We start from the raw sequence: 27,163 nt of genomic DNA on the forward strand, positions 1-27,163 counted from the left end.
GCGCGGGGAACTACAGTTCCCAGAATGCTTGGTTCTCTCGTGGACTACAATCACCAGAGGCATTGCGGGCGTCCTCCCCCGCCTCCCGTCCCGCCTCTCCGGACCTGCGCGGGACGCCGGTGGTTTGCTGCCGGAGCGGGCGGCTCAGGGACTTGAAATCGGCCCAGGCATCGCCCGGGAAGGAGTGGCGACCCCAGGCTGCTGTCCGCCCGGGCAGTGCCGGAGGGTCGGCCTGCGGAGCACGGCCGGGGAGGCGCAGCCCCCGGAACCCCGAGGCCTGGGCGAGGTGAGCGGCGGAGGGTCGGCGGAATGCGGGACGGAGGGAGGACCGCGGCCTCGGGAGGATGCGGCGCCGGGACGCGCGGGGCACAGGCCCGAGAGGCGCGAGCGGGGCCTTTGTGGGCGCGGGCTGGGGGCCGAGGGCCGGCACCCCCGATGTGCCCGCCTGCCCCGCACCGGCCGACCCGCGGACGCGCCCGTGACCGCGGCAGGTCGGGCACTTGTCCCCACTGGCCCAGGCCCCGGTCACCCTCCTGCTCCCTGCGGACCCGTGCCCAGCGCGCTACCTGCGGGGCCCTGCAGGCGTTTGGATTTGCTACGGGCTGTCAGTGAACGTGAGGAAAGGTGTTTCCGCCCCTCCCCGGCGCCGCTCCCCTCCCGGGCTGCAGGCGCAGAGATGTGTTTTCCGATAGAAGTGAGTTGCCGGCTTCCCTCCAGGGCAGAACCTGGACTGGAACCCAGCTTTTCGGCTTCTGTGCCTGCTCCTCCAGACGGCAGCCCTCTGGCCGCCGGAGGAAAACTGCTGTCAACCTTTTCCGAAGCACTTTCTCTGAAAACCTGGAAGGAAGATTCCTTGACAGGAGGGGGAGGAGTTGGGCGGGGGGCAGCTTGAGGTGGAGAAAAGTTGTCCCCTGCGGGCAGTGAGGTTAGAGCAGGTGCTCTGGAGCGCGCGGTATGGATCCCGGTGCGCCCTCGCTGGCTGTGTGCACTGGGGCAAGTGGCTCCCGCTCTGCCCTCAGTTTCCTGATCTGTAAAACAGGCGTGGACAATGCCAGCTGTGCTGCGGGACTGAGCCATGTGGGCGGTGCCTGGCCCGCGGGGAGGTTCAGTGATTCTTTGCTGCTGCTACTGCAGCTGGAGTCCTAGGGCCTTTTTCTCTGAGCCACTCGGGGAAGGGTTGGGGCCCGGACCTCTGTGGGCTAGTCCTTGTCTCTGGGCCTGCCTACCCCCAGCTCCTTCTGACTTCCCTCTCCCAGGGCACGTGGTGTCATTCTCAGGTGGTGTAAGGATTTCAGAGCTGGTGATTCTCAGGGCTGGAAAGCAGAAGGGGCTTCTCCCTCCTGGCTCCCTTTTTCCTCTTCCAGATCTGCCTTCTGGAGACTGCATCCATTCTCGGGGAAGAGCCCAGAAAGAAGATATGGCTATGGGACCGAGGGAAGCAAGGTCTCAAGTGAGTTCATTGCCATCTTAAGTCTTAGAAACAGAATTTTTTTTTTTTTAATTCTCATACTGAAGTTCTCTACTCCGTACAGTCTTCTATAGGACCTGGAGCCCAAGCTCTTAGGTGGATTCTGTAGGGAATGTGTTTGCCTTCTCCCTGCCAATCAGTGTCTAGTGTTTCTCTTTTCTTTTCCTAACAGACACTTCTACATATTCATTAATCTCAGTGCAGTGTATGATAACTAACTTGACAGGTCAGATGCCCTGTAGGGACAGAACAAACACGCACATTTAGCAGTTCCTTTCTGGCCCCGCTTCCTTGGCTCGCCCTGGTCTCCCTCCCTACCCTCGGCTTTTCTTTAGGATACCTTCCCTAGGCTTCTCCAACCCACCATTGTTAGTTTTTTCTCCCTCTACTTTGTGGATCATGTGCCTTGCTTCTACACTCTCTTGAAAACTGTTCTAGACCTGCCACTTTCATCCTTCTGTTGTTGGAAATGGGGAAGGGACCCGGTCCGAGTGAGCCAGTGCAAGAACAAGGAATAAGTGTGTTGGAGGCAACAGAGTTGGAGAGATCTCTGGACTGCAAGGGGCAGAGAGAAGACTCCCCAGGGGAGGGTTTCGCGGGATATCAGGAGAGGAGAGCAGGGTCTCCAGTGGGTAAGAAGCGGGGCTTGAAGCCAGACTGCCGGGCTTGAACCCATCTCCTCGGTTGTTTGTGGGCCTTGGACAAATAGCTCCATCTCTCCCTGCGTTTCCTCGCCTGGACAATGGGAATAGCAAGCATGCCGACCTCACGGGGTAGGTGGGCGGATCACGGGAGTTAGTGCATGGAAAGTGTTTAGATCGGGGCTGGGCACTAGCAGATGCCCAACATGGGGTGGTCGTGGGAGCCGGATGATGCTACCGTGGTGATAATACCGCTCATGCTGACAGGTGGGAACTGCTGTACCGTGTCACTAGGACTTGTCCTTTCATTGCTCGTCTTCATCTAACAGCAACAGTTAATGTTGCTGGGAGTCGGCCTGAGGGCTTTGCCTTTGTTCTCACTCTCAGCCAGCACAGCAGTGATCATCCCCGTTTTACACATGAGCAAACCGAGGCTCAGAGATGTCCAGTAACCTGAATTCGCACCCCAGCGTGTCTGGCCTCTGGGTCGGGGCTTGTCACTGCACAGCTATTCCCCTGGTGTCTCTTTCAGAACCCGGGGCAGATCCAGCCCCGTGTTCCCGGAGCTCTTCTCCGCTGTCCTGTTGTATTTGGGCCCATGAAACGCGGTGGTGGTTGATCTTCGGGCTGGGGCCGGCCCGTGCACATCTGGGCTGCTTTTTTCTAACGCTTTCCTCTCCCGTTCCCACAGAGCCATGTTGCTCTCTTGCCCAGAATGTTCTCCATCCCTGCAGGGGAGCGAATGCATGTGGCATTCTCCCTAACCTCACCTGCTCCCATATGTCCGTACTGCGTGGGCTTTTGTGTAAGACTCTGTGATGGCATTTAAGACCAGAGGGAGAATATACCTAGTGGGTCAACAGAAAACTTTAATTATTGTCCTGCCTCTGCCCCTGATAAAGTATGTGGTCTGGGGTCCTGACTGTCCTGGACGTTCTGGTCCTCATCTCTAAAATGAGGATTGAGGGCCTCCTGGGTGGCTCAGTCGGTGAAGCATCTGCCTTCGGCTCAGGTCATGATTCCGGGGTCCAGGGATCGAGCCCCATGTTGGGCTCTCTGCTGAGTGGGGAGTCTGCTTCTCCCTCTCCCTGCTGCTCCCCTTCCTTGTACTCTCTCTCCATCAAATAAATAAATAAAAGTCTTTAAAATAAAATAAGGATTGAGCAGGGAGATGGTGTATGTTCCTGTCCAGCTACACATTTTTCTTTTATTGATCAAATTATTTCATGCTCTTATCTTGTCTGCCAGTTGAATTGTAAGTTCTTTTGAGGGCTACAGTTATTTCTTGCATTCCCCCCACGTGCCAATAAATTACCTTATACATGTATTGTCTGTTCATGTTTAAAATTTCAGAGCATAAAAAATATATACACAAAGAAGAAAGTGAAATCTCTCTTATCCCAGTATCTAGAGATAGTCACTGTCACCCCTTTGGTATATGTCCATCAGACTCTTTTTCTATTCACCTTTGTTTTTTATTTATGTGTGTATTTATATGTACATATGTATGCATTTATTTTACCATTTTAACTTTTTTCGTGTGATAAAATATGCATGATGTAACATTTACCACTTTAACCCATTTTGGATGCGTAGCTCCGTGGAATTAAGTACATTCACATCGTTCTTCCTGTCTCCATTGTATAGATTATCTCATTTATTTCTTTTTTTTTTTTAAGATTTTATTTATTTATTTGACAGAGATAGAGACAGCCAGCGAGAGAGGGAACACAAGCAGGGGGAGTGGGAGAGGAAGAAGCAGGCTCATAGCAGAGGAGCCTGATGTGGGGCTCCATCCCATAACGCCGGGATCACGCCCTGAGCCGAAGGCAGACGCTTAACCGCTGTGCCACCCTGGCGCCCCCTATCTCATTTATTTCTTAACACCATGAGGTAGACATTGAGACAGGCAGTTTTGCAGAGAGGAATGGAGCCTTGGACCTCCTCCAGCCTGAAATTCTACCTCTAACCGCTGACCAGCTGCGCCACTGTGATTTATAATAGCAAATATACATTTGGTCTTCAGCCCTGTTCCCAGCACATAGGAAATTATAAGGGTTTTGGAAGCTAAGTGATTAGTTATATGTGGGGTTTGTTCTTGAAAAAACTTCAGAGCAATAAAGATGAAATGGGTGTGTGTTATTATTCATAATAAGCCATTTCGACCAAGCCAGAGTTGATATGAATGAGGTGACTTTTGGAAAGCCCCTAAGGATCCGAGCTGGTTGGCCAGAAAACCAACCTTGATTAGAGTGTTGGAAGTTTCAGGTCCGCCCCCAACCCAGGGGCCAGTCATGCCTACGTAATGGTCAGTGATTTAATCCATGGTGCCTGTGTAATGAAGCCTGTGTAAAAACCCATGAGGACAGGGTTCCGAGAGCTTCTCGGCTGGTGAGCACTTGTAGATGGGGAAGCTGGTGCATCCAGAGAGGGCATAAAAGCCCCACACCCCTTCCCACTTACCCTGCCCTAGGCATCGCTCCCATCTGGCTGTCCCTGAGTCCTGTCCTTCTATAATAAACCAGTAACCTAGTAAGTAAATGCTTTCGTGCACTGTGGCACTTCTCCTGCATTTGCCACTTTAGCGAGTTAATTAAACCCAAGGAGGGGCTTGTAGAACCCTCTGACTCATAGCCCGTCGGCTGGAAGCACAGGTGACAGTCTGGCCTCACGATTGGTATCTGAAGTGGGGGCAGTCTTGTGGGACTGAGCCCTTAACCTGTGGGATCTGCCCGTCTCTCCCGGTCGATGGCATGAGAATTGAGGTAAATTGTAGGACGCCTAGCTGGTGTCACCCAACTGCTTGGTGTGTGGAAAAGCCACATGTCTGGGATCAGAAGTAAAGTAGTATTGTAGTAGTGACAGGAGACGCAGAGGAGGAGTGAGGTTTCCTGTATACCAGCTATTTGACTTGGACAAATTTCTCTTCGTTTTTTCTTGTGTAAAATGGGGGCAGTAACAGTACCTGTTTTACAGGATTGTTGTAAAGATACATATTTATAGTAATGGTTAATATAAATCTCTAGGAAGAGTAGTCGGTCCGAAGAAAGCATTCAATAAACAGTAGCTATTTTAATTTCCATGATTACTGTCCTCTGGCTTCAGTAAGCACACAGATCGCGCCTGAAGCTGGTTAACCTAGCCTGCATCAGTGATTATTTGGGTTGTTTACATTTTTTTTGCGATCACTAACTCTGTGGTGAATACCCTTGGATGTGCATTTTTACGCACTATTTATTATGATACCAATATAGTAACTGATAAGTTAAAGGATATGCACATTTTAAAGCTTTAAATACGTAACGTCAAATTGTCATCAGAAAGATTATTCTAATTAACACACCTAGCAATGGTCTTCATTCCTCCCCACTTCTCATGGTAGTTGACACAGGGCCTGGTTAATACTCCATGCTGTTTAGTTGTCACTGGCCGATGTTCATTAAACAAATGACCTGAAACCTTCAGAAACCAGAATGACATCAGAAGCATTTCATGGGGCGCCACAGCTAACCATCTGCCCTTGGCTCCGGTCATGATCTCAGTGTCCTGGAATCAAGCCCCAGGTCAGGCTCCCTGCTCAGTGGGGAGTTTGTTTCTCCCTCTGCCCCTCCTTCTTGTGCTTTCTCTCTCTCTGTCTCTCAAATAAATAAATAAAATCTTAAAAAAGAAGAAGAAGCCTTTCATGGCAGTCCATCTACCCCCCACTGCCGCCTTCTTCACTCTGTGTGATGGGAGGTCCTGGGTGAGCTGGGATGGCTTGTCATTCCAGGTGTCGGTGACCTTCGAGGATGTGGCTGTGCTCTTTACGCGGGATGAGTGGAGGAAGCTGGGTCCTTCTCAGAGAAACGTGTACCAGGAAGTGATGCTGGAGAACTACACTAACCTGGTCTCACTGGGTAAGGGAACTGTCCCTGTAGATGAGAAAGTCAGACGTTAGCATAAGTCAGCACCTGCTTCCCTGCATAGAAGCCATGGGTCAACGGGAACTTGTAGCTGAATTTTGCCTTAGGATTGTACACATTGTGAATAAGTAAATATTTAAAACTTCTTTCCCCTTACAGGCGTGGATTTGTCCCACGCGTGGGATGGTTAACATACTTGCACGTTAGAAGTTCCCTCAGAGTTCAGGCAACATTCTCCTGCTATGATTTTCTGTGATTTGTTTGCTCAGCTCACAGCAGAGAGCATCCCTCAGCCGTCTTCAGTAACCTGTCCCCAGCCTTTCCCGATTCTCCCTTCCAGACAGACGAACGATGTACGATCCATCTTTGAAAGAGAGTCAGATGGTGCATTCTTATTGTAAACAGGGCACTTGGTGCACAGTATCTTGCTGTGGGTACCTGTTTACAAATATTTCGTCTGTACATCTAACGTATTCCCTCTTCTGTAGAAAGCCATCCATACTCTAGTCATCAAAGCGGCATGTGTACCCTATTTCCTAACCTACAGCTACTTACTACGAAGCCATGCCCCTTGCCTTTCCCCCCACATATGCCCTCAGGTCACGGGCACGGCTCGAGCACCCCACCGAAGCTCTTTGTGCCATCCCCTGAGTTTTCCACTCAGATCCGTGATGCCTCTTTGAGTCAAAACAAAACCTTTTCTCTTTCTTTTTTTTTTTTTTTGTGTGTGTGTGTGTCTACGACAGGACTCCTGTTTTCCAAACCAAAAGTGATCTCCCTGTTGCAGCAAGGAGAAGATCCCTGGAAGGTAGAGAAAGAAAGTCCTGGAGGCCCCTCTCTAGGTGAGTGGGTGGGACTGAGGGGCCGGGACGGGCGCGGGCAGCAGTCTGGGTGGTAAGTGGACAGTGCGGCTTGGAGATGTCGGTCGGGAAAGTTTCTCCTGGGCCTCTGTCCTCGAGAGGTGGCGGAGAGGTGACGCTCAGGCCCCGGATGCGAGCTTCCTCTTATTCTCTGGTAATCACTTCCCAAGTGAATCTCTCAGGGTCTCTTCTTATTCCTTCCTGTTCTCAGAGGAGGGCTGCACATCGGGTATTCAGTCAGCAAACAGTGTATTTAAGGAATGGCAGAAAATCATTCTGACTGAGGCTCAGGGTCTGGGAGAGAAGGAGCCGAGGAAGGAAAGGGTGTCAGAAAGCTAGCAGGGCTGCGTCACAGTGGGCTTTGGCAAGACTCAGATATGAGACCGTCCCATGGAAATGAGGGATTTTAAGCGGAAGACAGAAGTTCTTGGTATTTTAGAAAAATTGGCTGAAATCTGAAACAATGTAAATGTCCTCCGGTAAGGACGCGGCTGGAGAAGCTGGGGCGAGTCCCTGCTCCGGCATCGAATGCCACTGTCAGAAACAAGAGCAGCTGGTGTGGACAGAGCTGGGGCGAGGGAGCATCGTGCTGATGTGTCCCCACTGATGCTGAAGGGAGATGACGTGGCTGTGTGTGTATAATGTGTGTGAAGTGCAGACACAAAGGTGAGGGGACACACTTGAGCTGTGCCAGGAGCTCCGCTGGGAACGGGATCGAGAAGGAGTGGGGTGAAAGGGCTTCAGTTTTATGTAATCTGAACATTTCATAGAGAATAGATTCATGAAGTCCTTGTATAATTTGAGTTTAATAAGCATGGTCACGTTGGAGCATTGTGGGGAGTAGATTTAAAGTGAGGGGAAACCCCACGTGGAACCTTCCTGGAGACACTTGCAATAAGGTAGGTGAGATGTATCTAGGGTCTGGACAAAGGCATGGGCCCTGGGGTCCAGGGGGAAAGAAGAGGGGCCCCTTTGTTAAGTCTGTAGGCTGACTTCACTGTGGGATGGGTCTCCCTGGAGATGTGAGTGGAATGTTCGGGGAGAGATGCTGGTGGATAGTCCTATGAGGTCTGTGGGAACTCGGAAGGGAGGTCAGGTAGCAGTCGGTACAAAGGTGGCACGTGACGCCTTGAGCTGACCAGGTGAGGACACAGCGGAGGACAGCATCCCAGGAAACCTCGCCATTTACGAGGTGGCTTAGGCAAGAAGATAGGCTGAGCCTGAGAAGTCATCAGAGAGAAACCGGAGAGGCGGCTGACAGGGAAGTTGGGGACAGAGAGCTGATGAATGGGGCAGGGTCCAGGTTCAAACCCCCAGCCACTGCTTTCCTGTCCCATAATGAATGGTGCGTAAGCTCTGCCCTGGGCACTGGCGATGCGACATGGGGCAGAAAGACGCAGGTCCTGCCGGCTGGAGGTCACAGTCGAGAGGGGAGAGAAGTGATCGTGCGCTGAGGGGGTGTGGAATGACCCCGCAGGAAAGATGCAGGGTGCTGTGAGAGCGTGCAGCGGGAGGGGCGGTGCGGGCAGAGGCTTCCCGGAGGAGCTGGGATCCCAGGATGTGGAGCCATAGTCCAGCCACAGGAAAGGGCTGTGTGAGTCCAGAGAAAGGAGGCCAGCATGTGCTGCCCGGAGCCAGGAGATAGCAGCAGGGACCTGATCCCACTGAGCCGGGAGCCGGACACAGGATTTGGTCGGCGTCTGAGAGCGAGGCAGGGCGCCTGGAGGGTTAGAAGTAGCCTGACCACGGCCCCGGTGTAGACTCTGCTGATAGTAGCCTGCAGACCACGGGGGGCCTGTTGGCGTGGAAGTGGGGGCTCGTCCCAGCTGTTGTCTGTCCAGACGTGTCCCTGACGGCCCCTCATGCCGTGGGCCCCGCAGAGAAGCTGCGGGCCCGGCTGTCCCCTTCCTCAAACCCCTGGGCCAGGGGAGCTTTCTTCCCACCGTGCGCTGAGGTTTCTGCTGCGGGAACCACCCTTGTCTGGATGTCTGTCTTTGTAACTCTGGTTTGGGAGAAAGACACGAAGGTTGGGAAGCTGGCAGAGGCCGCCCCCAAGTGCTGAGGGTCTGCAGGGCCTTCCGTCCCGCTGCGGGGTGGGGGCCGAGCCTGGCACGAAGGATCCGAGGAGAGAAGGATCTTTCCCTTTCCCCGCGCCTCGGGAGCCTCGCATCCATGAATGACTCTGAGTGAAGCGAGTATTCGGGGGTTACGGGGAGTAGGATGTGTGGCTGGAGCCCAGAGCTGTGTAGAGAGGCGCCGGGGCCACCGGGGGACGGGGCTGGAGTCCTCAGCCAGCCTCCTCCTCGGGTTCGGGGAGACGTCCCTGAGGGCGACAGCGCGGCTGAGCGGTACATGCGCGTCTCTTTCCCGGGCCTGGCAGTGCTGGCGCGTGGTCATCTGTCCCGCAGCCCTGGCGCATCTCCGTCTGCCCGGACCAACGTGGCCTCAGAAGAGCTTCCGTCCCAGGGGCAGCTCCCTTCCCTGTGAGCACGGGTGCAGGACCAGGGGTTCTGGAAGGACCTCAGGCGGTTAACTCTAGACCAGAACCGAAACCTGCCCCTGCACAGCCAGTGACAGAGAAGCCCGTGCTCCCATGGTAGGACTCCTGCAACCCCTAGCGGCCTCCACATGTCCTTTTCTAAAAGAAAGAGAATTAATTTGTATTTCAAAACTATTCACAAGTAGGAAAAACAAAGCAAAGAAAAACAAATGGTCACGCCCGGTGCGTATGTTTAAATTGAGAGATGGAAGGAGATGGCAGGAAGGGTGTGCGTCTCCTCTGAGTCTCTCGCTTAAGAATGAGCACAGCTGAGGTGGGGCTTTTCCAGAAGAGCTGTCATGAGGTGATTACACCAGCCTGTACAGCATGAGTTAGCTTTACACCAAATGTGGAAATAGTCCTGAAATCTAAAATTTAAAAATGCGGGGATGATCTGGGTAAACAGCTTCCAATGAAGATGTGTCTCCCCCCACCCCCGTCATTTTCTCTTCCTTTGTCATCTCAGTGTAAGAAGCCTGGTGGGGGGACTGAAGCCGTGCCACCACGTGGTCAGCTGAGGGGTTGCCTGGGCACTGCCCCCCGCACAGAGGGCTGGGCATCTTTTTCTAACGGGCACAGAGGTGCTGCCCTTAGCAGCCCAGTGACCCAGTGGGCAGTGGATTTAAAGAGTGACTCCCTTAGGAGTGAAAGCTGAGCCCACGTGCCCTGTAGGCATCTCCAGTATGTCTGGTCAGTCTTGTCCTTATCCCCTGCCCACCCCCCTCCCCAAGAAGACTCCCGCTGGCCCTGCGCCTCCCTCCTACCACCAACCTCTGTTCCTGTAGCTGCCAGAATGCTCTATTAAAAAGTAAATCGGGATGCCCAGGTGGTGGCTCAGGCGGTTAAGCGTCTGCCTTCAGCTCAGGTCATGATCCCAGGGTCGTGGGATCGAGTCCCGCATTGGGCTCCCTGCTCAGCAGGGAGTCTGCTTCTCCCTGTGCCCCTCCCCCTGCTTGTGCTCACACTCTCTCTTTCTCTGAGAAATAAATAAAATCTTAAAAAAAAAAAAAAAGGCTAATCAGGTCATCACACTTCCCTGCACAAAACCTCTCGTAGCTTCCATCCCAGGGAGCACAATCCAGAGTCCCCAGTATGGCCTCCAGAGCCTGCAGGGTCCGGCCCTGTCTCCCTCTTCATCTTCTTCCACTCTGCCCTGCATTCGAGGACTCTAAGCAGTGTGGCCACCCTGTACGTTCAGGCAGGCCAGGCCAGGCCAGGCCGACTCCCACCTTGGGGCCCCTGCACCTGCTTTTCCTTTCCCTAACCATTTTTCCCGATGGCCACGAGCCCCCGTGACACTTCCTTGAGTTGCCCAGGTTTCTGCTCAGATGGTACTTTCTCAAAGAGATTCAGCCCATCCAAAACGTGGCCTTCTGTCCTCCACATTCTCTGTCCCCTCACCAGGCTTTATTTTCCTCAGGGTGCTCGTCACTGCTGATCGTATATATTCACATATCCTCTCCATCTTCTCTGGGTTGTAAACTCCCTCGTGCCGGGTTCTCTGGTTTGTTCGCATTTCCCCAGTGCCTGAAACAGTGCCCGGTCAGAGTAGGCTTCCAATTCATGAAGGCACGGATGACTCGGCTAGGTTGGTGGTGATGGGGACAGAAAGAAGTGAACGAGTGTCAGAGACACTTGGGAGGTAAGAGAAGCTGGCTTGGAGATGGATTTAATGTGAAGATAAAGGAGGTGTGTTATCAAGGGTGCTTGGTTTGTGGCTTGTTCTGAATCAGACAGTGATCTCATTCACTGAGATGGTGACACCGCAAGGACATCAGATTTGGGGGAGGGTAGAAATTGGGTTTTGGATGAATTAAGTTGTCTTTGGTTGACCCAGTTATCCCAGGGAAGAGGTCAAGTCTCCTGTTAGATTTGGAGTCCCTCCCCTCAAATACAGACTGGGTGCGAAATGGAAATTTGGGAGACCCTGGTCAGTACAGGGTAATTGAAACAGTGGGTGAGTTTGAGTCAGCCTGTAGAGTGGGTTCAGAGTACCGTAAGAGCAAAAAAGAGCCCAGGGCTCAGTCTCGAGGAACTCTGGCATCTCGTGGCCAGGTGGAGAGAAATGGGCCCACGGGGAAGAGAGGTGCGGGTATCCTGCAGAAGGAAAAATAGGACGTCATTGAAGTCAAGGCTTGTCACAGGATGGGAGCAGCGGAGGTGGGGAGAAGCAGAGGGGTTTGAGACCCATGTAGGTGGTAGAATAAACACGTCTGAGAAACTGATTTGCTGAGGGAGAGATGTTAGGACACCTCTTAGGGTTGTGATTCAGAACCAGTGCCATTTCTAGAGACAAGGGGTTGGTTCTACAGGTTGGAGGGAACGATCGTGAATTCAGTTTCAGGCATGTTGAATTTGAGGAGTCGTTGAGACATCTAAGTTGCTATCTCGTGTATAACTGGGTTGGAGAGAAGTCTCCCCTTGCATTTATCGTTCGGAATCGAAGCTGGCTATGGAAAGAGTGCAGAAGAGCAAAGAGAATTGGAGTCCAAGGACTAAACCTGAGGGAGCCCCCAGGATTGAATATCACACAGAAGAACCTAAGTGCACAGAGGAGACTGAGGCTGGTGGGAAGGCAGGGAATGTGGAGCAAAGCGGGGGTCACCAGAGCCTCAGAAGAGGGCTGCTTGAGGCAAACAAGGGGTCCCGGTGAGCCGCGGCTGACAGGTTGGTTTGCTGGGAGCTGCAGAGAGCATTTTGTCTCAGCACCTGGAGGTCGTGGCTGCCTTAGCGAGAGTGGCTGATGACAGAAGCCAGAACGGAGCCCAAGGGGGTGATGAACGGGAGGAGGGGAACAGGTGTGAGATACCGCACAAGAGCGGATGTGGAGAAGGAGGCGCTCTTCTGTGCACGTAGAAACAGACATTTCTGTACATCCCCTTGTTGCCCTTTGTCCTCTCCGATTATAGTACACAGCGCACGTTCTTTTGCCCGTCAGTCACCTGGTGTGTATTGAAATTCTTCATGGCTTCCAGAGAGGGCTTCCTCTCTCCAGGGAGGAGCTCAGAGTGACTTCAGTTGTATGCAGCTGTGGATAATGTTAGCCCAGCAGGCGTAGTTCGGGCTAGGATTTTATAAATGGTATGGTTGCTGATTCACACGATGGGTATTGGTTTAAAGCTGTACCTTTATCACGTACCCGTGTAACGTCCTGGGATGGATCACGGTTTAAATAAGAGCTAACGGAGGAATCTGGTTGAATAAGCTGTGGCACGCTCACACACACTTCGGGGAAGACCTCTGTAAATTCCACCACGGGGTGACCTCCACGGTATATTACTAGGTGGGGAAACGTGTACTTTTAGCTAAGGAGGGAGGAAATAACAAAGCAAAACAAACGTCTGTTTGATTAGGTTTTTAAAAAGGAGAGAAAAGCCCATCCCACCTCGCCACCAAAAAAAAAAAAAAAAAAGTAAAAATAGATCAATAAAAATGGTTACCTATAAAGACAGTAATGGAAAAAAAAAACAGAACGGGGATAGGAACTAGGATATTTTAAAGGTATCTTGTTTTCATAATTTTGTCTTTGGAAACTATAAAAATGTTTCGTAAAAGTATAAAACCAGAATTCAAATGAAAAAGTCCATAAATATTGCAAGCAAATGAAACAGATGGCCCTGATTGCCTTTCAGGTTGGTGGCTGTGTCACATACAAGGACATTTGAAATAATTCTTCGTTATCGCAGCAGTTTGGATAAACTTCCTTAATGATCTCTCCCTGTGATATTTTGATTTATAATAATATATAATTGGTCTCCACCCATTTCTGGCACGGAGTTCCCAAAACCCTTGAAATTTCCTAAGTTACGAGAGTCCTAAAGGTCACTTGTAATGTTAGTAGAGTGACTTTTGGACCCCACCCAAGGATGGGCGGTGGTTGCTAGGGGAATCAACCCTGTGGTTAGTGTTGGAATTTTCAGTTCCAGCCCCCGACCTCCTCCTTGAATCAGTTGCAAGGGGCAATCATTTAATCCATCATGCCTGTGTAATGAAGGCCGCATAAAAACCCAAAAGGACAGGGTTCAGAGGGCTACCTGGTTGGCTAACGTGGAGATCTGGGGAGAGTGGTACACCCAGACAAGGCATGGAAGCTTCTTGCCTTTTCCCCTGAACATTGCCCGATGCATCTCTTCCATCTGGCTGTTGCTGAGTTACATCCTTTTATAAAAAATGAGTGATTTAGGAAGTAAAAAATTTGAGTTCTGTGAGCCACTCTAGCTAATTAATCGAAGCCAAGGAGGGGGTTGTGGGAACCTCCGATTTATAACCCATTGATCAAAAGCACAGATGATAATTTAGGCTTGCAACTGGTGTCTGAAGGGGACAGGGGACAGTCTTGGAGGACTGAGCCCTTAACCGGTGGGGTGTGATGCTCTCTAGGTAGCTAGCTGAGTTGAATTCTAGGACACCCAGTTGGTGTCCCAAGAACTGCTTGTTGTTAGTGTGGGAACCGCCTTTCTCCCCCTACGTGGGAATGGGTGCACAACTTTAATTACCTTATGGGCAAAAATAACTTCAAACAGTAGGCAGGCCAGATCTGAAGACCCAGAGGTGGTCCGCAGGACCAGCCAAGAGGGTCTTTGGCATCTCGCAGGATAGAAGTCAAACTCGAGCAAAGTTCATTGAAGATCCAAAGAGAGGACAGGTACAGACAGTGTCTGGGAGACTCAGGAAAGAAGAGTGAGTCTCATCTTTGCTTGGGGCCTGAGGTTTTGTTGAGGACGGTGGTCTGCTGTAACATGTCCTCTCAAGGACAGGTCAAGATAAAGACGAGTGCTCAGATGTCCTCTGTAAGTCACTTATTCCCTGGAGCCAGGTGTCTTGGGTCCAGGTGTCGGTCGTCAGCAGTCTTGGAAACTACATGACATACGTGAGGACTTGCCTTGCCCGGTCGCTCCTTAGATGTTACCTATTGTGCTGGAAGACTCCAAAGAAATCATTAACTCCTCGACCTTCGCAAGGAGGACACGCATTAAGGCACACATAAGGTGGGGGCGCAGGTCGTAGCAAGACCAGAGGCAGCCAGAAAACAGTCTGGATTGTCTGGGGTCCCTTCCGTTTCCCTATCTCAGTAAGATGATTATGTGGTTGTGTTTCCAAGGAGAGTTCTTAGCTTTGGGAAGTGCGTTCTGACCTCTGAGGGACGCAGTGACGGAGTATCTGGGTTTACCGGACCAGGCTCTGTCGTGTGTAGCCATGTATTCAGCCTGTTCCGTCAAAATAGCACACACCGTGTGGCTTGAAACAACAGAAATTTACTGTCTCATGATTCTTGAGGCTAGAAATCCAAAACTAAGATATTGACAGGCCCCGCTCCCCCCGGGACCCTGGTACATTCCTTCCTTGCCTCTTCCTAGCTGCGGGGGTGGCCGGCAATCTTCGTTGGCTGTGGCTGTGTCACTCCCACTTCTACTTCTCTTGTCACTCGGTGTTCCCATGTGCCTTCACTGTGCGTGCCTGTGTCCAGACTTCCTTCTCTAAGCACTCCAGTCATACTGGATTAGGACCTGATGACCTCATCTTAACTTGATTAAACCTTCGAAGACACAGTTTCCAAATAAGGTCACACTCTGAGTTACTGGAACTTAGAACTTCAGCACAGCCTTTTTGGCTGACACAGTTCAACTCGTGACAAGGTAATAGTTGAAACAGCATTAGTGATTGTGGAAGCTGGCTTGGAGATTCACTGTACAATTCACTCTACTTTTTGTACATGTTGACCGCTTTCCATAATAAAAAGCTTTAGAAGTTAGCATTAGCAACAAAATTTCTTTTTTTTTTTAAAGATTTTTTTTTTTTTAAGATTTTATTTATACATTTGACAGAGATAGAGACAGCCAGCGAGAGAGGGAACACAAGCAGGGGGAGTGGGAGAGGAAGAAGCAGGCTCCCAGTGGAGGAGCCTGATGTGGGGCTCGATCGCAGGACTCCGGGATCACGCCCTGAGCCGAAGGCAGACGCTTAACGACTGAGCCACCCAGGCGCCCCAGCAACAACATTTCTAAAACAGCATTTCTCTTTTTCACCAACACAGACATTACGGAGGAAGTTTATAACTGTGTATGCTACCCCGTCACGGAGTTAGGTGTAATTCCCGCCATGTGGCTCCCTGAGTCCTCGGACTTCCCGGAGAGTCTCTGCGAAATGCATATGACGTTTTACAGGAGTAACTTTGAATCTGACCAACCACGTGCTAAGGCGGGGACGGATACATTAGGAACGAAGCCCGGAAGGTTGTCTCAGGTTCAAGGACATTGATGCTGCTTCAGCCCTCACACCATCCAGCCTCCAGCTAATCCTTTAAAATCCCATCTTAGAGATTTCTTCCAGAAGACTCTAACCACCTCCCGGAAGTACCCCTTCCCCGTTTGCACCCTCCACTGAGGGAGTTTGGATGGTGCTTCTAAGCGCACATTCACGTCCATTTCTACCTTGTGATTTTGTTGTGAAAAGTATCACATTGCGATGTGACGACCTGGTCCTTCTTTGTCTCTAACGCCAAGCTGGGAAGTCCTTGCAGACACGAACCGTTTCATTACTGATCTGGAAGGTCTGATGGGTCACCGGTGCGTAGGCTAGAGCCTGCCCTGTGTAGGTGCTTTTTAAAATATTTGACAAATGAATGAAATAAGGAGCGGTCGATGCTTTTTGAAGCAATAAGAGGAGGTACATGTAGTAAGAGGGATAAATCCAGTGGAAAATAGTACCGGATACACGAGAAACTAGAGTCAAAGGATCAAACCAAGGATCAGTAGCAGTGTGAGTCTGGAGTAAGATCCTGAATTTGGATGTCCTAATGACGGTCGTTAGAGACACCTTAGGAGAGCGGAGAGAATTTGTTGACTGACCACACTTGGAATGCAGGAGAGAGAAGAATCTGAGATGGAACGATCTACAGCAAAGTCACTGAAAAGCTTAGAATGGGATTCTGTGCTGCAAAGCAGAAAAAAGGTTTGAAAAGGAACGCACTGGGTTCGGATCTGGACAGCCTAAATTTGAAAAGAGACTCAAACGGCAAGTCTAGCAGGCAGTTGGAAATAGCTGTTTAAAATGTTCTGAGAGGAGTCAGGATAGTCCCTCACGCAGGAGGTGTGGGCGTGGGGCGAGAAGGCCGGGGAGAGGCCCCCCGAGTGTCCTAAGAGCCAAGGGAGGAGAGTCGAGAACTGATGCCAGGTGCTGGCCGGGTCACGGTCAGAGCAGGGTCGCTCTGGTCTCCAGACTTCTGACTCCGTCCTAACCTTGTTTGTGAGGTGGCTCAGGCCCAGGCTGGACTCGGGAACAGAGCAGAAGTCCCACTTCAGGAGGCAGATGTGTGCGGCTGTGAAAACACTAAGCAGGTCACGAACCACAGTTAGGGTTTCCACGGGCCGGCTCTCGTGTCCACTGTGGTGAGAAACCCACATTCAGGGCTAAGGCACGGGCGCTCCAAGGAGCGCTGAGGTGAGTTTCCCAGTGTGGATATGGACCCTCATAGCTGTAATCACTTCCATTAAAACAGAGAAATTCCCCGTGTCCCATGTCTCTGTTCAGCTCCAGACAAAACTTTCAAGAGCGTCTCTGTATGGATGTTCCCACCTTGTCGTCTCCCCTTGTTTCCTCCGTGCGCGCCATTGCGGTTCTTCCTCACTGTTCCCCAAAAGCCACGGCCACTAAATCTCAGTCTCTACCGTGGCACAGGCAGGGTTAAGTTTCTGGTCCTCAGCTGGTTTTCCAGACTTGCTCGCTCACTCCTCCCCGCGGTACTTTCTTCCTTTGGCTTCTGGAACACTGTGCCCTTCTGATTTTCCTCCCTTTCTTGACCTCTGATGTTGCCATGCCTAAGCGAGTTTTCAGCGCTTCGGCTTTAAAGAAAACCTACTGAGGACTCCCAGATGCCCAACTGTAGCCCCAGCCTCATCCCCGAACTCCAAACTGACCAAGCATCTTCCTTGAGGGTCGAGACGTAAAGGCACCTCAGCCAGGACGAACACGTTGGAACTGAACGCGCCCCCAGACTTGCCCTTTTCTGGTCTTCCCTTCTCAGTGGCTTGTGCGACATTCATCATTTTCAAGCTGGAAACCTAGGAGTGATCTGTTTTATTAATAACTACTTTATTCGTGCTCAGCACCTCACACACCGTCCGCCAGCAAGCCCAGTCATGTTATCACCTCAGTAGGATATCCAGCTACGTTTTCCGTGCCTGCACCCCCCTTGCTCAGCCCAATAACTCCAACAACCTTCTGAGTGCTTTCTCCCCTCCTTGCTTCCACCTGGGCCCCATCGGACTGTTGTCTACACAGTGGCCCGCCTGGGTGAGCATGTCATTTCCCCTGGCTTCCCATTGTGCTTAGAATAAAATTCCAGGGGCGTCTGGGTGGCCCAGTCCATTGAGCTGCCAACTCTTGATTTCGGCTCAGGTCATGGTCTCAGGGTCCTGGGATCGAGCCCCGCGTTGGGCTCCATGCTCTCTGGGGAGTCTGCTTGGGGATTCTTCCTCTCCCTCTCCCTTTCCCTCTCCCTCTGCACCCTGCCCCCGTTTGCAAGAGCGCACATGAGCGTGCTCTCTCTCAAAGGAATCTTTTTTTTTTTTTTAAAGAACAAAATTCTGAACTCCTCACCACAAGGCCTTACTTGGTTTGCCCCTTCCTGGTGCTCCTGTTTTACTCGGCGTCATCCCTCTTGCTGACGACATTGTACCCACACATTCTCTTTGCAGTTCCTCAGGAGTCTCCACACTTCTGTGTTTGCTGTTTCCTTTGCCTGGGAAGCTCTTTCTTCACATATCCGTACGGCTTTTATTTACTTATTTGTCACTTCATCCCCTCTCCCCCAGCACTCACTCACATACACACACACACACACAGACACACACACTCACGCTCACACACACCAAAGTATAAGCTCTTGAAAGGCTGGAACTCTGTCTCAGTCATGACATTATCGACATTCCCTAGAATGTTACCTAGTCCATAATAGGCACTTAGTAAATATTTGTGATGGAAAGGACGTCTCCACCATATGCAAAAATAAATAAGGAGCACTTAGGTGGCCCCGTCGGTTAAGCATCCCAGCTCTTGATCTCAGGGTTGTGAGTTCAAGCCCCACATTGGGTTTCTTTTTGGGCATGGAGACTACGTTAAAAAAAAAAAAAAGGTGCTCCAGAAACTGCATGTAGTTTTACATACCTGGCAAGAAGCCATGGAAGGGAGAGTAAGACAGATAGAGGTGAAATCATGAAACACCTCGTTCACTGCATTAAGTACGCTGACCCTTATATATGAATTATTGAGATAAATTTGGGAGATCTTAAGGAAGTTTATAGCATGCTAAGATGTGGATTTTAAAAAGATTTCCCTAGTTGCAGTGCGTAGACTAAATTAGTAGAGAACAAGACTTGAGGCCAGGAAACAGACTAGTTAGGAAACTATGGTGCAAACAGTGAAGCATGAGAAACAAAATACCATCTAGGCATCTGATCCAGTGCTCAGGGCTTTACTCTTAACCTAGCAAGAAATCACTGGGGAAGGAACAAGGAAGGTGTTGGGCAGAAAGCAGAACACTCTTCTTTCCCTTACAATAAATGGTAAAGACATTGGGGTGCCTGAGGGACTCAGTCGGGTAAGCGTCTGCCTTTGGCTCAGGTCACGATCCCGGGGTCCTGAGATCGAGCCCCGTGTCGGGCACCTCACTCAGTGGGGAGTCCGCTTCTCCCTTTCCTTCTGCCCCTCCCCCCAGCTCGTGCTCTCACTTGCATGCTCGCTCTCAAATGAATACATTTTTTAAAAATCTTAAAAAAATAGTAAAGACGTGAATGCATGTAAAATGAGCCAAGGAAGGTGTACAGAGTGGAGGGGGAAATTCCGAATTTTAAAGAGGGAACAGAAAAAGTTATTCAGGAAGGAGACTGAGCAGTAAAGCTTGTAGAAAAGAGCAAAACAGAATACATTATGTTCACCAAGCAGAAAGCATTCGTACACAGGTGAGAGAGGGCACATCAGATGGGAATCTCCACCACAGTGAGACGCAGAGGAGAAATGCCACTCACGGCTGCGCCCCGGGGACAAGTTAAGAGTTTATGAATGGCATCCTCTCCCAATTTTAATGTTTATTGAGTTCAGTTCTATTTCTTACCACTCTATCATGCTAGCCCTTTTTTACCTTTTTATATTTATGCCCATCTTGTTCTCTTTGACTCTTTTCCACACTGTCTGCATAGCTTCTTTTGCTTGACACATGAGCAAGGCTGCCTTCCTAGCTTGCCCCTGTTGGCTTCCTGCCTACCTGCAGCGCCTCTAGTCTAACTCCGGAACACGCTCCTGCTTGAACTGGCCCTGGATGTAATCACCCATACGATGATCTCCCATCACTCATGTAATGCCCTGTCCTGGAAGGCAACCTCAAGTGTTTGAATTGTGTGTGCATGTGTGAGTGTGTGTGTGTGTGTGTGTGTGTGTGTGTGTGTGTGAGAAATAAGGAATCGAGACTGACATTGTTCAAATTAGAAATATATAAGTGATTAAGGAAAATTAAAACGTTTCATGTATAATTCAGGTGCCATCAGGAGGATCTGTCAACAGGGCATGCTAATCTGCTTGCAGAGAACTCTTATGGTAGAAGAGGAAAGTCTAGGGGTGCCTGGGTGGCTCGGTTGGTTAAGGGTCTGCCTTCAGCTCAGGTCTTGGGATCGAGCCCCACATCGGGCTCCCTATTTCTCCCTCTCCCTGCCACTCCCCCTGCTTGTACTTTCTCTCTCTCACTGTCAAGTAAATAAATAAAATCTTAGGGGTGCCTGGGTGGCTTAGTCGTTAAGCGTCTGCCTTCGGCTCAGGTCATGATCCCAGGGTTCTGAGATCGAGCCCCACATCGGGCTCCCTGCTCAGCAGGAAGCCTGCTTCTCCCTCTCCCACTCCCCCTGCTTGTGTTCCCTCTCTTGCTGCCTCTCTCTCTGTCAAATAAATAAATAAAATCTTTAAAAAAATAAATAAATATAAATAAAATCTTTTAAAAAAAGGAAAGTCTAATATATTTAGATATAGGTAGATACATAATTATATAATACAAAGGCATGTAACATATATTTTAAGTACTGTGGCAAGTACTATAATAAGGGGAATGGGCATAGAAACTCAGAGTCAAGAAAGGACTCCATTAACTTTTGAATTGAATCTGAAGGATACAAAGGAATTGGACATGAGGGAAAGTGGGGACGACTTTACAGATTAGGAAGATAACACACAATGAAGAGAAATGTCATGAGAATAATTTCAGAGTCCGTGATGGCTTTGGACCGATCCTAGACTGCCTTTCCCAATTCGTGCTCTCCTGGTTGCTCTTACACTCATCTTCTTTAAATAGGTTTGTTTTATTCTTTTCTCCACCTTAGTACTTCAGTTCCCAGTGATTCTTTTTCTCTATTGCTTATATCTTTTGTTTTCCTCTTATACCTGCCCAGATAAAGGCCCTATTTTTTTTTTAAGATTTTTATTTATTTATTTGACAGAGATAGAGACAGCCAGCGAGAGAGGGAACACAAGCAGGGGGAGTGGGAGAGGAAGAGCAGGCTCCCAGCAGAGGAGCCTGATGTGGGGCTCGATCCCAGAACGCCGGGATCATGCCCTGAGCCGAAGGCAGGCACTTAACCGCTGTGCCACCCAGGCGCCCCTAAAGGCCCTATTTAAATAACATCAATACTTGGGGTGCCTGAGTGGCTCAGTCAGTTAAGCGTCTGCCTTCGGCTCAGGTGATGATCCCAGGATCCTGGGATCGAGTCCCGCGTCAGGCTCCCTGCTCAGCGGGGACCCTGATTCTCCCTCTGCCTGCTGCTCGCCCTGCTTGTGCTCTCACTCTCTCTGACAAAGAAACACGTAAAATCTTTAAAAATAAATAAATAAATAAATACCATCAATACTTATTTATTCTCTACATTTAGTCTCAGTAGCCGAAAACCACATCACATGAAACATCTTTAGTTTTTTTTTCCCCTCCAGGGTGGAAGAGCAGTCACAAAACCACGAAGTCAACTCAGACGCAAGATTCTTCTTTTCAGGAGCTGATAATGAGAAGATCCAGAAGAAATGGACCCTGGGACTTTAAATCAGAAAAACCCTGCATTTATGAAGACAGATTAGAGAAAAAGCAGGAGAAAAAAGAAAGTATTCAGGCAGTTTCAGTCACCCACAAAAAAATCCTCATTGTAGAAAGAAGCCATAAAAATAATGAATTTGGCCAAAACTTCAGCCCAAAGTCGGTCCTTGTTAGGCAACAGATGGTTCCCAGAGAAAAAACACCACCAAAATGTGAAATACAAGGAAACAGCTTCAAACAGAATCCATATTTGCTTAATCAACCAAAAATCACCAGCACAGAGAAACGCTATAAATGTAGCATATGTGAGAAAACCTTCATTAACACTTCGTCCCTTCGCAAACATGAGAAAAACCATAGTGGAGAGAAATTATTTAAATGTAAAGAATGTTCGAAAGCCTTTAACCAAAGTTCAGCTCTCATTCAGCATCAAATAACTCACACTGGAGAGAAGCCCTACGTGTGTAAAGAATGTGGGAAAGCCTTCACTCTGAGTACATCCCTTTACAAACACCTAAGAACCCACACTGTGGAGAAATCCTATAGATGTAAAGAATGTGGTAAATCCTTCAGCAGAAGGTCTGGCCTTTTTATACATCAAAAAATCCACGCTGGAGAAAATCCCCATAGATATAATCCCGGCAGGAAAGCGTCCAGCACATCCCTTCCAGGATGTCAGAGAATTCACCTCAGAAAGAAGTCCTATTTATGTAATGAATGTGGCAACACCTTTAAGTCTAGCTCATCCCTTCGTTATCATCAGAGGATTCACACGGGAGAGAAACCTTTTAAGTGCAGCGAATGTGGGAGAGCCTTCAGTCAGAGTGCGTCTCTTATCCAGCACGAACGGATTCACACTGGAGAAAAGCCCTATCGATGTAATGAATGTGGGAAAGGCTTTACTTCTATTTCACGACTTAACAGACACCGGATAATTCATACCGGTGAGAAGTTTTATAACTGTAACGAATGTGGTAAAGCCTTAAGTTCCCACTCGACGCTTATCATTCATGAAAGAATTCACACTGGAGAGAAACCGTGTAAGTGTAAAGTGTGTGGGAAAGCCTTCCGACAGAGTTCAGCTCTCATTCAACATCAGAGGATGCATACCGGAGAAAGACCCTACAAATGCAACGAGTGTGGGAAAACATTCAGGTGCAACTCATCCCTCAGTAATCATCAGAGAATTCACACAGGAGAGAAACCATATCGATGTGAGGAATGTGGGATATCTTTTGGCCAAAGTTCAGCTCTTATTCAGCATCGGAGGATTCATACAGGAGAGAAGCCCTTTAAATGTAACACATGTGGGAAAACTTTCAGACAGAGCTCATCACGTATTGCCCATCAGAGAATTCATACTGGAGAGAAACCCTATGAATGCACTACATGTGGGAAACTTTTCAACCACAGGTCATCTCTTACTAATCATTACAAAATCCACATCGAAGAGAACCCCTAGAGAGTAGATTTGCATGTGTGAAAGCCTTAAACCAAAGCTCAGCGGAATACACGAGAGTGATATAACGAAAGTAATGGATAGGAAAAACGTTTCTGTAATGTAGGCCTCGTCAGATACCAGATTCCAAGGATAAGCCTTGACTATGTAACAGATAATGAGGAAAGTAGAAAGTGTTCATGCCTGCCGGGCACTTTTGAAAATAACCTGAAATGAAGAATTCACAGATGGAGACATTGACTTTGGGCATTTGTAAAATAATTCTTAAACAGCAGTGTATCTGAGATACCATATGTGGTTGTCATAAACATCTGGGTGAGGGGAGGTGTGCACTGGATTTCTCCTTAAAAAGAAACTTATAAATTGGTAATACTTTTTTTTTTTTACAACTAACGTTTAATAGCATATAACAAATGTGATTGAATTATACACTTTTAGAGAAAAGGACCAAATAAAAGAAAAATAGTTGTGAACTACCTCTCTGTTTCTGGGGTTTGTCCTTTTCCTGACCTGATGTCAAACTCTGTGCATGGATTTCATTTAAAAATAGAAATAAAATCTGTTCTCTTCATCCTGTGTTCTTCTAGTAATTGCTGTGATTTGGGAATTTTCTAACCAATTGCTAGTGCTGTTCTCGAAATTTCTTTCTTTCTTTAGCGTTGAGGTCATTTATGAAGAAGCATGCCAGCTATATACTGTAAGCTGTCATCCTAGGTACATTAAATGGGAAAAATATGCAATTATTTCAAGTTTAATGCTATTAAATATAAATTCACAACGGAGCTGTCAAAAGAAATTTAATGAATCTAATAACCTGTGCCAAAATATTGAAAGATACATCTATTATTTTATGACCTAAGAAGTAGGTTTTCCTTACTTGGTGTCCCCACAACTTCAGGAAATTAACTTTTTTTTTTTTTTAACCCTAGCTCTGGGGCAGGTACTGTATTGCATACTGGGAGCCTTAAGAAGAAAAACACAGCCCTTAGAGTTGCAATGAATTTGGGGAAAGAGGACAGAGCTGAGTTGAAGAACTAGCAGTGAGGAAGCCAATTATTATATCACAGTACGTAAATGTGCTTTTAACAAGCAAATACGTAAGTTACGACAGTATGTTGCAGTGCAAGAATGTTAGGGATTTGCACAGGACGAAGAAAGAGATCAAACCTAACCAAGGAAACCTGGAGACAAAGCTTTCCTGAGGCAGTGTGGCTAGGCCAGGTTTTGGAAGAATAGGAACTCTCCAGAGGGTGAAATGACCGTTCTAGATAAGAGGAGACTGCATGCATAAAGGTAGAGGTGGGTAACAGTCATGACACCTCCGTGAAGACACAAATACAGAATTAATGCGCAGGAGAGCGACATGTTAAAGTTTGAGTCAAACAGTCACCAGATAACTCGTGACTTATTTGCCATGTGAAGAAGTTAGCATTTTATCCAAAATTGGTGGAAATTGTTCTGGCAACAATGTGTAGAAGATGGATTTAGGGGGTTGAAGAAAGCTGTACAGATAGACACCTAGAAATCTGGCCTGTTGTAACTCAAGTGATACACGAACGAGAGACCAGACTCATGCAGGATAGATGGATAGAGACTAGGAGACAGGTAATGCATTGAGTAAATAAGACATGGTGTTCACAAGCAAACAGGTGAGGTTGGTGAGTGCGAAGAGGCTAAGCTGACCCAGGTAGGGTGTCCAGATACACTGTCTGTGTAGGACATGTCTCGTATTCAACGATTTTGTCCTGCATCCCGAATTGACTTTGGCAGGTTGCCCTTAATGTCATCAGTTGTGGGGGCTTTTTTTCCCCAATAATGAAAATTCAGCCGTTAGAGTTCTTTTTCTGCTTCAGTCATTGGCACTTAAGTTACTTAAATGGCAGCACTAGCTGAAACTCATACTCCCCAAATAAAGATCTGAACGATACTTTGAAGTCTCCTGTGTCTGTGGCTGGGGGAAGACCACATGGGGGAACTGAGAATGGCAAGTCTTGTTTTCCACCTTAAAAGAAGGCTGACTTCTTTTTGCCAAAGTCTCAAGTTGTGAACAAATAATCACTGTTAGAACTTCGGGTGAGTTCGTGTGCTCTGACAATCAGCAACAGCAGCCATGCTTCCGAAAGTGAACACGTTAATGACAGACTCCACTTTCTGAAAGTCAACCAGTTAGTAGACCGTCTCATGCCTCTTAGTCAATTAGCAAATGGCCACAGGAAGTATGCCAGTCAATAACAGCCTTATTCCAGGGATCACACTAACACAGTTGAAAGTCTTCTCAATCTATAAATACCTACTTTTGAAAATCCACCAATCCCTAGACAGAGCTTTCCAAAAATCTTATAGGAGATCAGCTCTGGCTTTCTTCAGGGAGGCTGTTCTTGCAAATACAGCTTTTCCTTGTAGACATACATGAAGTTTTGCTTTTCTGCATTAGATATCAAGTTCAACCTGTTGGTTAGTTTGCAACCATTTCAACAGTTCAACCCTGTTTACTGTTATCACCTCAGCCACATGATCGACAAATGCGCCAATGAGGCCATGAGATTATCATATTCAATATTTTCCAATTTTTGTGTTGATTGCTATTATCTGTGTTTTGTATATTTGAATCCCAAATGCAAGTGTAAATTTCATTAATCGTCAGAACATTGGGTGTCTATCGAACCAGGAAAACGTCCTTTTGAAACTTTCGCAGTAGGGGTGCCTGGGTGGCTCAGTGGGTGAAGCGTCCAACTGCTGATTTCAGCACAGGTCATGATCTCAGGTTGTGAGATGGAGCCCCACGTCAGGCTCTGTGCTGAGCCTGCTTAAGATTCTCTCTCTCCCTCCGACCTTCCCCCCCATACCCTGCTTGTGCTCTCTCTCACTCTCTAAAAAAAATAATTTTAAGAAACGAAACTTCTGGGGCGCCTGGGTGGCACAGTGGTTAAGCGTCTGCCTTCGGCTCAGGGTGTGATCCCGGCGTTCTGGGATCGAGCCCCACATCAGGCTCCTCTGCTATGAGCCTGCTTCTTCCTCTCCCACTCCCCCTGCTTGTGTTCCCTCTCTCACTGGCTGTCTCTATCCTGTCGAATAAATAAATAAAATCTTTAAAAAAAAAAAAAACAAATGAAATGAAACTTCTACAGTATGAGACTGTTCATTCAGTATCAAAATTAGTGGAAAGTCATAAACCAGCATATACTAAAAGGTAAACGTAAGAGATTTATGATTACCTCAACTATAAAGGGACAAAGTAACATTTTCTGATTAAAAGAAATTTAGATGAAAATAATCATAGAGGTTGTAACGATTATTCACACTGTGTATCATCAATCTTTTTAGCACCAGTAACTGATTGCACATACCAGGCATTTTTACTGATTCTAAAACTGCAGATGAGTTTTCAAGTGTCAGCATAAAATACTGAGGTAATGAAAATGTAATTGCTTGATTTATGATTTCAGAGATTATTAAAGTTCCAAAAGGCTTCGTCTTGTTACAACATAGCCCAAGATGTAAGTAATCACAATGCAGGAAAAAAGTCCCTTTGCTTGTGCAATGTTGTTCTCATGAAAAACACTTGCTTGGAAGGTATTGCAAGTAAAATCCCTTCCAGGTGAGACCTCAGTAATATAAAATTTTTGCAGAACCTCATTATGCTATGAGGAAGAGTGTACTGCTTTTAGTAGACATAATACAAATGCATTTTGATGGATGGGCAAAAGTGCAGACAACTTATACAAAGTTAGAACAAAGTAGAGTGGATTCCATGGAAGACATTGGTGGTTCTGCCCACACTCCGCACTTCCGCATAGCGCGGCAGACAACATCTGATATCCTTGCTACTGACACTGAAGTAATTATCCTGAAAAGGTTGCAACAACATGAACGGGACTGGAGGAGATATGCTAAGCGAAATAAGTCAAGCAGAGAAAGACAATTATCATATGGTTTCACTCATTTATGGAACATAAGAAGTAGGAAGATCGGTAGGAGAAGAAAGGGAAGAAGAAGGGGGGTAAGCAGAAGGGGGAATGAACCAGGGGAGACTACGGACTCTGGGAGACAAACTGAGGGCTTCAGAGGGGAGGGGGATGGGGGAATGGGATAGGCCGGTGATGGGTAGTAAGGAGGGCACGTATTGCATGGAGCACTGGGTGTTATACGCAAGTAATGAATCATGGAACTTTACATCAAAAACCGGGGATGTACTGTATGGTGACTAACATAATATAATAAAAAAAATTA

At 48.3% G+C, this 27,163-nt stretch overlaps 1 protein-coding gene across 3 annotated transcripts; it reads left to right on the plus strand.

Moving 5' to 3' along the window:
• Nucleotides 1-92: 92 nt before the first annotated feature.
• On the plus strand, nt 93-23,504 carry LOC113261567 (zinc finger protein 354A). Of its 3 annotated transcripts, XM_026507735.4 has the most exons (5): nt 93-286; nt 1,365-1,450; nt 5,879-6,005; nt 6,758-6,853; nt 21,378-23,504. In XM_026507735.4, the coding sequence occupies exons 2-5, from the start codon at nt 1,418-1,420 to the stop codon at nt 22,934-22,936; spliced, it is 1,815 nt and encodes a 604-aa protein (XP_026363520.1). In that variant the 5' UTR covers nt 93-286; nt 1,365-1,417; the 3' UTR covers nt 22,937-23,504. The 3 variants fall into 3 exon arrangements, with proteins under 3 accessions (XP_026363520.1, XP_026363519.3, XP_057163501.1); XM_026507734.4 differs by lacking the exon at nt 93-286 and having other exon boundaries at nt 312-1,450; XM_057307518.1 differs by lacking the exons at nt 93-286; nt 1,365-1,450; nt 5,879-6,005; nt 6,758-6,853 and adding an exon at nt 15,445-16,850.
• Nucleotides 23,505-27,163: the final 3,659 nt, after the last annotated feature.

This window comes from Ursus arctos, unplaced genomic scaffold (assembly GCF_023065955.2).
Source record: "Ursus arctos isolate Adak ecotype North America unplaced genomic scaffold, UrsArc2.0 scaffold_5, whole genome shotgun sequence".
NCBI classification, from domain to species: domain Eukaryota; kingdom Metazoa; phylum Chordata; class Mammalia; order Carnivora; family Ursidae; genus Ursus; species Ursus arctos.

Coding starts and splice junctions, on each gene's coding strand:
- LOC113261567 (XM_026507734.4), top strand. CDS start 1,076: ATGTGGGCGGTGCCTGGCCCGCGGGGAGGTTCAGTGATTCTTTGCTGC. Junction 6,006..6,757: donor CACTAACCTGGTCTCACTGG/GTAAGGGAACTG, acceptor TGTCTACGACAG/GACTCCTGTTTTCCAAACCA. Junction 6,854..21,377: donor TCCTGGAGGCCCCTCTCTAG/GTGAGTGGGTGG, acceptor TTTCCCCTCCAG/GGTGGAAGAGCAGTCACAAA.